Raw genomic sequence first — 12,346 nt, 5'->3', positions numbered from 1 at the left:
GAGAACCTTGTTTTTCTTACTCTAGGAATTTATCTTAAAGGAGTTCCTTCTTTTCCTCCAGTTTAAAAGCATATGTGTATATATATATATATATATATATATATATATATACACACACATATATATATACCTTTAAATATATAATAAATATTATATATTTTATATATATACAGTAACCAAATTTTATAAATTATATAAATATTTTATATATATGTCTTTAAATATATAATAAATATTATATATTTTATATATATACACATATGCCTTTAAATATATAATACACATTTTATATATATATATTCTGCTCCTTATCAACATAGGGCAAATGAACTTTGATTCACCCAATAGTTTTGAGTGTCCTAAATGAGTAGTGAACAAAGTGCTGTGAGGAAGTCTCCCTGGTAGGTTCTAAGCTCCCTGAGAGCAGGCACTGTGGTGGGTTCGTGATTGTTAACACAGCCATGACCCTTATAGGATCAGGCCGTGTTCTGAGAGGGTTACGTGGAGTAACTCATTTCATCCTTATCACGATCTTACACAATAGGTGTTCTTGATGAATTCTCCTCATTTTCCATATGAGTAAACTGAGACACAGAGAGGGGAGATACTTACCTTCATTAGGGATGAAGCTGGGATCTATCTCATCGCAGGCAGTCTGGCTCCCACGTGCAAGATCTTAACCCATCCCATAGACTCTCTCCCAACGGCTGTGTTGAAAAGATGGAATAATTAATAAATGAATACCAAAGGAGCGTAAAGCTTAAGTTGCATTAGGCAGGTTTGCAGTTTCGCTCAGGGGAGCAGAAACTAAACATAGAATCAGTAAAATAACAATGAATATGACCGGGATAGTGTGTATTGGCAGGTATTTGAGATATTTCGAACTACTTCACTGTGATAAATTTAGAAATAGTAAAGTTACAAATTAATGAACTCTTTTCAAATGGACTTCATATACTCTTACTAGTCAAGTGTGCTCCATCACACTTCTTGACTACAACATACTTTTTTTTTGCATCTTTTTATTTCGGTTTTCGTTTTTTTCCTGGGAAACCCCATTTCCGTTTGTTTGTGTGTGTGTGTTTTTTTTTCCCCACTTCCCTGTGCCTTGCTGGTGGTTGCCTTATCTCTAACTTAACTTTCTTCTTCAGTGCAACATAAAACATTTAGAAGAGTGCCGGGCACGAACTAAACTCTTTATAAGGGCTTAATGTAACTTAATACACTCTTAGTCATTCTTTTTCCTAGGATTATCTTGCCATTGTGTTACTGTGCCTCATAGCTTTAGAGATGGTCTGTTAGCACACTGAGGTAACCTGCTAGTACCTCAAGTACTAAGTACTTCAAGCAGGAAGGGAGATGGTACAGCTCCCTTCACATGCTGAAGTTACTGTTTTTGAAGTTATTTTGACAGTATAATTCATCAACAGTAATAAAACTCAATACTGTAAAATCTATTGTAACTTTTTATATTGGTAAGTTATTAGACATTTGGTTGCCAAAAATACTGAAATCAGAATGTCTCTCACTCCCCAGTGTGGGTATTGGATAAAGTCAGGAAAATTCCATCTGAACTTAAAAATATGTGGTTGACTTTTTTTTTATTTTGAAGAAATAATTATGCCAAGATCATGTCTCGCAAGCTTCAGCCTAAAGGAAACTTTTTTTTTTTTGAGCATGTGCCTTGAAAATAGAAATTATAATCAGAAAAATAAGAACCAAAACAGAATCCAACAACTTAGTGCAGTAAGACACTGAGCTTGGTTACTGTTACTAATTACAGAAAAAAATATTAATTACCAAAAAGTTGGAAACTAGAAACAGGACAGAAATAAAGAACTAACAATCTGGCAGGAAAACAAAAGCTTACACAGAAATACATGAAAACAGAAATGGTTGAGAAAATGGTCTCTTCAGATCTGTTCAATGTGGATAATAATCTTGCCAACTATAAAAGTATCTCTATATAACCTATAATAGGTTTATTTATGAATATAATTAATATTTTCCAAAGTGTTCTAAATACTTTGTTTCCATTGATCTCATTAAAAAATAGTAACAACAGCCCTACTGGTAAAATTAATACCTAGCAGTTGAGGGCTTATTTTAACCCAGGCTTCTTTCGTATGGCCATTAACTCATTGAACTTAAGTCCAGATTTTCTGAGTGCAGGGGTTCAGAGCTCTTTAAGCACCATCACTGAGCAATGAAATATTTCAGTTTTGACCCTAAAAGACCAAATCATTTTGGAAAGCAAGCATGCTTTCATTTTTAAATATATAAAATAATGATATAAAGCGTTTAAAAAATGTAAACACTTTTTAGACTGTTTTCAGGTATTCTTTTTAAAAAAGTATTTGTTTCAAAAAAAGATTACAACAGTATTAAGCAAATTATGTATACACTGAATAGATGTGAAAAAAAGTCGTTTCACTTCAACATTCTGGAATATCTTATGAACCCCAAACTAATCAATTTCAGTAAAAAGAGATAATTTCTGGATCTCTGGGGTCCTTAGCAGTTCACTTTCCCTCTCTGAGTCTCAATTTCTTCCTCCGTTGAAAGAAATAGATTACAAAGATTTTGCAGAACACTTTCAACTTAATTTTTTTTTTTTTCTTCCAGAGTCATTTGCATTTTAGGCAACAAATATATGCTAGGTACTGTGTGAGGCACGGGTTATATAAATGATCCAGACAAAATATCTTCCTTTTTGGTCAAGATTACAAATTTGGTCAAAATTTCATACCAAATTCTGCAGACACTTCTTAATGCAACCCACACCCAGCAGACCAAAAGGACCTATGTAATTTTGTCTTAGAGTTGAAAAAGCAAGCATCTATCAAGAGTAGATTCTAATTTATTTCTCCCTTATGGACACCAAATCATTTTTTAAAATAATTATTTTGTTGAATAAAATAGTTTTCAAGATCTAAACATTTTCTGGAGGATTAGAGCCAGCCTTCATTCTTAAAAGAATCTCTAGTTTCATGACCTTAGGTTTGGCTTAGATCACATGTGCATCAACTTTATCATTTACTTTCTGGGTAACTTTGGGTAAGTCTCCTGACTTCCTTGATCTTCAGATTTTTTCTTTGTAAAGCAGAGATATTATCGGTGCAAGAGTTGGTGGTGTGGAGGATTACTTTTCCTTATTTGTGAAGATTAAATGGATTTCCAAACAATCGGTACAACCAAGTCATGGAACCTGAGGAGGACCAGGTGTTAATGTTTGACTATGGGCTTCACAGCCAGGGACTTGTGGGTTCAGATCCTGACTCTGCTACTTAATAGATTTTAGAACTTTGGCAAATGAATTAACCTCTAGGCATTTTTCTCCTCATTTATAAAATGGGTATACAAGTTCATACGATGTTCGTGAAGATTAGAAACAGAAGTTTCTGCCAAGTACTTAGGACATTGCCTAGTACATAATGAGTGCTCAATAAGTAGTAACAACTCTATAATAGCCATTAGTCATTATTGATTATCCAGTAGAGAGGTAGCTAAGGGGTGTGAATGTTCTGTTATTACAGCTAAACTAATCCGATTTTTGAGTAAATCACTACTTAAGGGTCTAGGGAAGATCAGATTTAGTTAAATGTACTTTCCTCTTTAAATTAAGATAACCAAATACGGTACTTTAAGAAATGTTTGAGTGTATTCTTAATCCACCAAAATTATTTTCTCATGAAGAAAATATTTTCATCAAAAATTTTTAAAAGGTTTGAAGTTGTTTCCCATCAAAATTTTCCATAGGGTTTTACTTAGTGTATAGTGAGAATCATAACTAAATCTTTGTTTACATAATATATAACAGGACCCATGCAGTGTCTTGCTTTCTGTTGTTTAATAGATGACTTAATAAATGTATGCCACTGGGAGTTTGAACATACCAAAGATTGGATTCAAGTTATAAATAATTTATATATATGTATATTTATTTATATTATGTGTATATATATATATATATATATATATAGTCATTGGAGCAACTTAAAATACAGATGAACACTGTACAGTATTTCTAGTTTAATAAATTCTGTTTCAAAAATTGTAATTTACAGTTTTTTAAGGAAATTTTAATGTTTCTATAAAATAGTGATTATGAAAATATTGTTCACTCTGCCCCTTTTAAGAGTAGCATCAGCTCTCTACTAATTTGAAAGGTTCCCTTAAGCTAAAGAAAGAATATTGTCTCCTTCAGCCACTGTGGTTTAGCAATTGAAAGGCATCTGAAACAGTAAATAAATAACCAATAATCTTTTTTTAATGTTGGTAATGTAGCTATACTTGATGCATTGTATAATAAATATTCTCATATTTGTGAGACAGCCAATAAAATGGTCCCACAGTGATACAGTGAAACTTCTCTTAGGAGGAATGGAGGGACAAACATATTAACATCATTGGGTCAACAAGTCATATTAATATGAAATTGCTAATATAATTTAATGTATAAAAATATACAAGCTGTATAACAATTTTTATGAAGAATATTTCATATACATGTATAAGTATATATTAAAAGTAAGTTACATGTAACATGAAGCAGGTATTGTCAACATTTGAGTATATTACCAAAGTAAATAATAAGGCAAATGCAAAAATAAATTATTGAAGAGTGCTATTGTTGCTTATACATTTAAAAACTATCTCACAGGGGATGGAGAAGAACTGGGAGGGAAATTAAGCCTGAGAAGTCTATGACAACGATCTGTAGGTTAAAATCTGCAGCACATGCTGTTATTATTAATATGAACTCACAATATATTTTATTTTATTATATTTTTTAACTTAATTTTATTTTTTCAGTGTTCCCAGAATCATTGTTTATGCACCACACCCAGTGCTCCATGCAATACGTGCCCTCCTTAACTTAGAATATGTTTTAATTCAGAGGTTTTGCTTGCCATATTTATTAAGCCTCATGTAGCCTCTAAATTTAAAAATATTCTGTGCATATTGGATTTATATTTTAAATTATTAATTCACAAGGGAAACTTAGTTTATATTTTAATCTTTGTTTCTTATAATTGTAGATTTTGTTTTAACTGGAGAATTGTGTCATTAAAAATGAATCAAGCACTGTCAACAATGGCTATCATGCATATATTAAAATACATAAAAAATAATGTGATAGTTAATTGGAAAATACTCCATGTTGATCATTGTTGCTGAATAATGAGCAAAATAGCAAATCCTATTATCTTATTCTGTCCTTAAGTGAGTTGATTTGAAAAGTGTTGTTTTAGGAATATAAAGTGAGATTTCCCACTAGTCTTTTTAATGACCATAACTACCATACAGTTTAAGAATGCATCCAACACTAAAAGAAGAGAAAAAGTATGTCCTTAATGTTTCTTAGGCTTTTGAGTTGGAGCACCTATTTCAAATAGTGTTTAAGTAATGCAAAATTTAAACACATTAATGTGATGTCATTCTGAAAATTTCCAGACATTAACATTTCTTATCAAGATTAGTGCTTTTAATTTTTGCACTAAAAAAAAAAAAAATATATATATATATATATATATATACATATATATATATACTTACTTTTCTGTAAAGCGGTTTTCTACTCAGATTTTTAGTCTCATGATTGTTATATCTTACAGTGATTTTTTTTAATGGAAAATTCACTGTTCCTTGTTCCAAATCTCTGCACATATTTCTAAGATGAAATTTTATTTAAAAAATTAAAGTAGCAACCAGTATTTAATATATGACTTTTTCCTGATAAGTAATTTCTAATCACTACATCTTAATGATACTATATGTTTAAAAGGTATACTTTTGAAATTTTTGAAATGTAAATTGGTTCCAAAATAATCTTAATTGTTTTATAATATCTGAATTTTTTAATGTGAAAATTACAGCTAATTAATAGGCACTGATGAAAATGTACCCTCATTTCTATCTTAGGTATACCTCAATGTGCTCAGATAAATCTTTTCACTTTGTAATTAATTTAATTGGGATTTTTTTTTTTTCAGATGGACAAACTGTCAGTGTTTGAGAATTATTCACTTATTCTCTGGTAGCGAGTGAGACTTACTCACTGGTAGCAAGTTCACTATTTAGAAAAACATTTATACTCTTTCTCCCTGCCAGGAACTTCTTGATGTAGTTACTAGAAAAGTTATTAGAACCCTAAAATCAGTCAACAGCTAAAAATATCTTCAAGTTACTAAGTGTATGATTCTTATTAACATTTTATCACCCTAAATTTTAAAGGGAGGGTTATGCTAATAAAGAATTTAATGGCCTTTTAAAAAATTAAACTGTTTTTGCAGAAAGTCATGTTAGCCTTTTTTAAAGAGACCATATAAAAATCTGGTCAATTATAGAAGTGATAATGTGGTAGTAAATCTATATAATAAGTTCAATAATATACAAAGTGGTCAATAAATGTAAACAGTCTTTCAAAGAGGAAAACCAAAATCAACTTTGGGATTTTAATGCAAAGAAGCTATTGCTAAAGCATTATTACAGATAGCTCTCTGTGAATCCCTGACCTGTGTTTTTTTAAAGCAACCTTTAACTCCCACAAGGACATGTGTAGGCATATGTTGTGAAGGTAGTATGAGTATAGCATGTGTGTGTGGGCTCTGTGTGTGTATGTGTGTACATATGGATGTTGGTGGCAAGTAAGAGCAATTTATATATAGAAAAGGAGTAAGGTTAAATAAACTTGTTTTAGTAGAAAAATATTTAGTTTTAGAGTTGCTTTAAAATTAGGGAATGGTTGTTACTCATTGATTTCATGTTATTAAGTGTGTCTCTTAGATACAGATTAAATTCCATAGGGTAGTGGCTTCTAAACTGCAGTAACATTAGGAAATAGAATATGTAATTCTGTCATGAAACTGTTTTTTATATATCATGGTACTTTACAGCTAATGCAAAGAGAAACAAACTTGCATTTCTTTTAAAAGGTTTTTTTCAAATATGAAAAGTTGCTTACTATAATAAAATCAGTAAATATATTAGAAACATACACTACATTTTTAATATATTAAAATTTCGTTTGTAGTTTTGATTACAAAAGAATATATCAAGTTTCTAAGGTGAAGGTAAATAAGATTTATAATTTCTCAGTCATTATTTACCATATGATTTCAACACATGAATATATATCCACAGTGAAAAACTCTTTGTGTGTTTGTGGTATGTGTGTGTGTGTGTGCATAAAATACAAATACATGTTGACCTTTTTTTTCCTATATATTACTTTTTAATTCCTTGGAAGAGAAATGAGTATTAAATGAATTTTATTTCTATTTGGAAAGAATCAGACAAAATAACAACAACAACAACAACTTTCCTCCTAAATTCAAAGTCATGGGATAATTAAATTTTAACCTTTTATTTGATTAGAAAAACATTAAGGGGCACGTGTTCAGAGTAGAGTGTAGTAAGTCATCCGAACCTCCATTCATGCTCATGAGATACAGTTGGCTAAGTTCCTGGACATGCTTTGAACCGTACCCCTAGAACTTTTGTAAAACGTTGTGAAGCACGTTAAAACATGGAATGTTTTTAGATTTTCTACTTCTTTTAAACACAATAAAGAAGAAAAAATGTAAAGGGGTCTTTTTTTTGGCACATTGGAAAGTAAGACGTGGATATTATTTAATAATGGTATTCCTGGTTGTGAAGCTACTTAATATTTTGCAGTTAGAGGCCTGAAAAAAAAAAAAACAAACCCTAAAATTTATTTGGTACTGAGCTCCACCATTGTAGGTGTCTCTGAAATAGTCCAAGAAAGAAAAGTAGTGATCCTATTTAGGAAAAAAAAAAATGTATTCTTTCATTCCAACATCTAATAGCAAATATATTTCTTCTAATGAGTTAGCGAGATTTTTGTGTGGCTTCTATGTTAACAAATACATATACAGTTTTAGACAATAGGCCTTGTAGGTTCGAGCCCATAGTTTTAACATGACCACTTGTATAAAAATAGAATTGGTGGAGGAGTGGAGGTCTCATAGACTGAGCCTACCTTGACAGCAGATTTATTCAACCACAAGCTCTAACAGCTTTCTTATTTGATCAAATACTGCCTTTGAGGAATGTTTGAGAAAAAGAGACTTGTGTCATAATTGCCTAAGCTATTTGAAGATTTTCACATGAAAGAAGGATGCTACCTCTTCTGTATCATTTTTAAAGAACGGAAATAGAAGTGATAGAGGAAGATAGCAGCTCACTTTTTTACAGAGCTCCCCTAAAGGGAATGAAAAATTTTTAAAGAGGTGAGCTTCTTATCACAAGAATGAAATATAATTGAAAGTGTACGAGGGTTTTTTTGCCTTTTGAAGGAAGCTGGACTTCAGTAGTGTCTCTTAATCCCAGGTGATTTTCAGAATTCCTGTAATATTGTCATTGCTCTCATTTTAATACAAATCCCATAAGCCGCACCCCATGCTTAATGGGTCAGAATCTCCAAGAAGATGTATCTATGATGAAGAATAAGTACTTGATAGGAAATAAAACTACCTAGAGAAATACAGTCAATAGTGTCTAGGGATGAAATTTTCATGATAATTGTCAAGATTATACAGAATAGTGATTTTGGAGCTCATATCATGAAACAAATTTAGATATATTAGCATAAATTGTCCCTAAAATTTTGGTTAGATCCGCAAGATGGATCAGTTCAAATTTCACATTCCTCAAGTTTTTTTCAGTCATTTAATAAATGTATATGAAGTGCTTATTATGTATTGTGTTAAACTGAATGATGAATAAAAAGTTATGAGCAAACATTGGGGTTTTTGCTGTCAGAGAATAGAGCCTATGAACCCCCACAAAGCTAAATTTAGGAATAAGTAAATAAATAATTTCAGCTTGTAAGACTAGTTTTTATATCATTGTTGCATTTCTTAAGATTTGTTGCGTTCAGATTTGACCTCTGCCATTGGACTTACACATCTTGTGGAAGGTTCTTAAGCTCTCTGTTCTGTAGTTTTACCTTTTACAAAATGGGGCTACTAAAAGCAAAGAAGCATCTTTTAGTGTGTAGAAATGATGAGGAGTCCTCACAGTACATCTAATACCATGAATGCAGTCATTAATTGATAGCCATTAGCTGTCATGAGGATGATTTTGATTGTTGTCATCAGATCTTTAATCACCCAGAAGGAATGCTTCAGAGGAAGCAAAACCTCTTTTTATGATTTGGATCTAACTTTCGATATCAAAACCAACTAAAACCCTAATGTCAGAGGAAGCCAGGAATTTTTAAATGGAAGAAAGATATGGGGTGGAGGAGATAGAGATCAGGAGATAGGACATACCAGTAAAAATGTGCAACATTATCACTACCCAAGGGACTATTTGGGTATCTTCTCAAATCCAACTAAAATATTGCTGTAGTAATGTGATTTACCAGTCTGTTCTGTTAAGAAAACATTTCTTTCTATATGCTAGAAATTCTGTCACCAAAAGTAGCACATTTAACTTGTTTGACCATGTCCAGATAAGAAGTTTTGATCAAACTAAAAATACTTGTTTGTGCCAGGGAAACTGGAGATTAATATGAATTATTATGACTTATATGAATATGAATTATAATAGATTAATATGAATTATTTTAGGGAGATTAATTAATAGATTAATATGAATTCTTTAGGGAGAGAACACTTTCTTAATTTACATTCATAGATTACTTTCCTTGCCTTTATCATCCTCACTTCCTTTTTTTAAACTTAGTTATTAAATACATTTCTGTGCATTTAAAATATGATAGATGATTTTAATAATACATTTCAGCAATACTATATATAAATTGAGGAACCCTCTAACAAACTTAAAATGTAAATAATCTTTCTCTACCTCTATTTTGCCTTTCACTTATTTTTTCAAAAATAAGCAAGCTACTTCACTTTCATTTCCTGAAAGCCCTTTTGTCAGACATGTGACTGTGGGTTTTGCAGTGTAGCACAATGTTTGATTGAATGTCAGAGGAAAATCACCCAGATCAAGTTAGAAGAGCTAGGTTGACAGAGTAATGACATTAACAGTCCCTCTTACTGGTTTGAGATACATAACTCAGCAATCAGTGGCACCAGTCATTATATTTTGGCTAAAGTGGGATACATTTAGTACAATCAGCCCAAATTAAAACATAACCCATGGTGACTTAAAGATTAATAAAATGTGCAAACCATTATATATATCTATAGATATGTTTCACAGGTTTAATATATTTAAAGCAGCTTATAAATATATTTATATAAATATTTCTGAAATAACACTGAAGTGAGCATTTTGCCAATCTTTGAAGTCCCAACTAAGAGATGAAATTAGTTGTTCAAATTTTCTCTTATGTTTGAAACTGGTTAAGCAGTCTTTTCTTGAGTGACAGAGTAACATCTCCACCAGTGCCATGTAGAAGATTCAGTGACATTTTATGCTATTAATTGAAAATAAGTTGTCCTAAAAAGAAGGATTTAAGTGTGAGTATTGTGAAACTACACCGGAGGTTATATGCAGTAGACTGGAATCTTTATGTAAAAATAAATATAAGCAAACATTATTTGTATATGTGTTAAAAACAATTGAGGATATGATACTAATTATCCTGATTTTTAAAAAAGAAAGCCAGATGTGATAAACATAGGTATTACTGCTCTTTTAATTCAAATTTTTGTGATAGTATTGCAGTTTTAAAGTTTTGTTTTCTAAGGCTCAAACTCTCATTTCCCTCAGCTACTACTGCTTGCATGTTTTTTCTCTGTGCTTCTCAGTAATGCATGTGATCACTTTTTTTTCCCTTGTCTTTGTTTGAATAGTTGATCTAAGATTCCTCCTATTTAAAACTCGTATTATACAAATTCTACTTAGTGTCTCCTTTACCTGCAAGTAAATTTAGAGAAATTTGTGTTTGTTGTTTCCTAATACTAAGAAATGTGAATTTTCTGCACACAAGTGACGATCTAGTTTTCAGTCTTAAATAAAATGTTATATAGTACTTTAATTGTACTCTTATGATATTTTTGCTAGAACCCGCATATTTTTTCAGTTGTGTTTTCATTATTTGGTAATGGTCATGTTTTAGAATTTTAAATTATTTTACATGTCATAATTCTGTTGTAACCTCACCATATCGTAGATAAAGCATAGAAAAAATGTGTAAAATATGTATATATTTCTCATATTCACAGAGCTATGTATTTAAGACTATAGGAAATAGAAGGCAATGAAAGACTAAACATTCCCAATAATGAGTTAGATTAAAGAGTCTACAGAGTAAATATCAGGAATGGGAAGCTGCCACACTGAGTCCAACTGCAGAACTTCAGATAATGCAATTGTGTCATTGAGTTTAGAAAGATAAGCTATATTTAAACTTAAAACCTTATTTTAAACTGCTCTTCTAAACACATGGATTTGTCATGAATCTTGACTAAATCTAGATTTCATTTTAAAAATCACGACTATAAAAAGAATCCTCAAGAGACTGACATGTTCTGAGAGTATTTGATGTCAGATATGTGGGTTTTGGTGATCTATTACAGTATAACAGATTGGAAGAATCTTCCAAATAATTACTTTTTAGTAATTACTTTATGTACTCAGAATGTCATTACAGACCACCCAATGGGAGCAAACAACGAATAGCTGACAAAATTGAGTCAACCCTGTTTAACAAATGTAAGGGAACAAAAGTGAGAATGCGTAAATGTAATATTTGTTGTTTTATATATTCCAGATTCAGAACAATTTGTGGGCAGGAAATGCGAGTGGTGGTTCTGTGGTTACTTCATGCATGTTACCACGTGACACGTCCTCCTGCATGACGCCTTATTCTCACTCGCCTCGGACAGATTCCAGTTACACAGGGTTTTCAAACCACCAGAACCAGTTCAGCCACGTGCCCCTCAACAATTTTTTCACTGACTCTCTTCTTACTGGGGCTACCAATGGACATGCATTTGAAACAAAGCCAGAATTCGAAAGGAGGTCTTCCAGTATCGCAGTTCTTCGAATGAAAGCCAAGGAGCACACTGCCAATATTTCATGGGCCATGTAACATACAGTACTCTTTTATTTTTCCTTTAATGGCAAAGTAAAACATTCTATTTCTCATATTTAAAGGATACCACAATAAGCTGCTGTGTGTGGAATTGCTAAAGGTCAAGATATACAGTGAGACCAGCTTAAATGAATAGTTGTTATTATTTAACATTAAAATCTAAGAATGAACCTCTGAAAAGACTAAATAGGTTTACCATCCATCAGTCTCCACAAACTCTGTTTTAGTAGTAAATTTTTTTTCTATTGTACAAGTCGATGAAATACGACCATGCAACTTCTTAAAAGAATAAATGTATTAAACAAA

At 31.5% G+C, this 12,346-nt stretch overlaps 1 protein-coding gene across 1 annotated transcript in view; it reads left to right on the top strand.

Annotated features, from left to right (window-relative positions):
• ALX1 (ALX homeobox 1) overlaps positions 1–12,346 on the top strand; it is a 20,853-nt gene extending 8,507 nt beyond the window's left edge. Inside the window, exon 5 of the mRNA XM_082738973.1 lies at positions 11,717–12,346. Coding sequence (XP_082595099.1) covers positions 11,717–12,037 — 321 coding nt within the window. The 3' untranslated portion in view covers positions 12,038–12,346. The remainder of the gene's footprint in view (positions 1–11,716) is intronic.

Source organism: Mustela nivalis, assembly GCF_964662115.1.
Source record: "Mustela nivalis genome assembly, chromosome: 7".
NCBI lineage: Eukaryota > Metazoa > Chordata > Mammalia > Carnivora > Mustelidae > Mustela > Mustela nivalis.
Note: the sequence above shows the minus strand (reverse complement) of the source record. Positions and strands in the feature narration are given on the sequence as shown.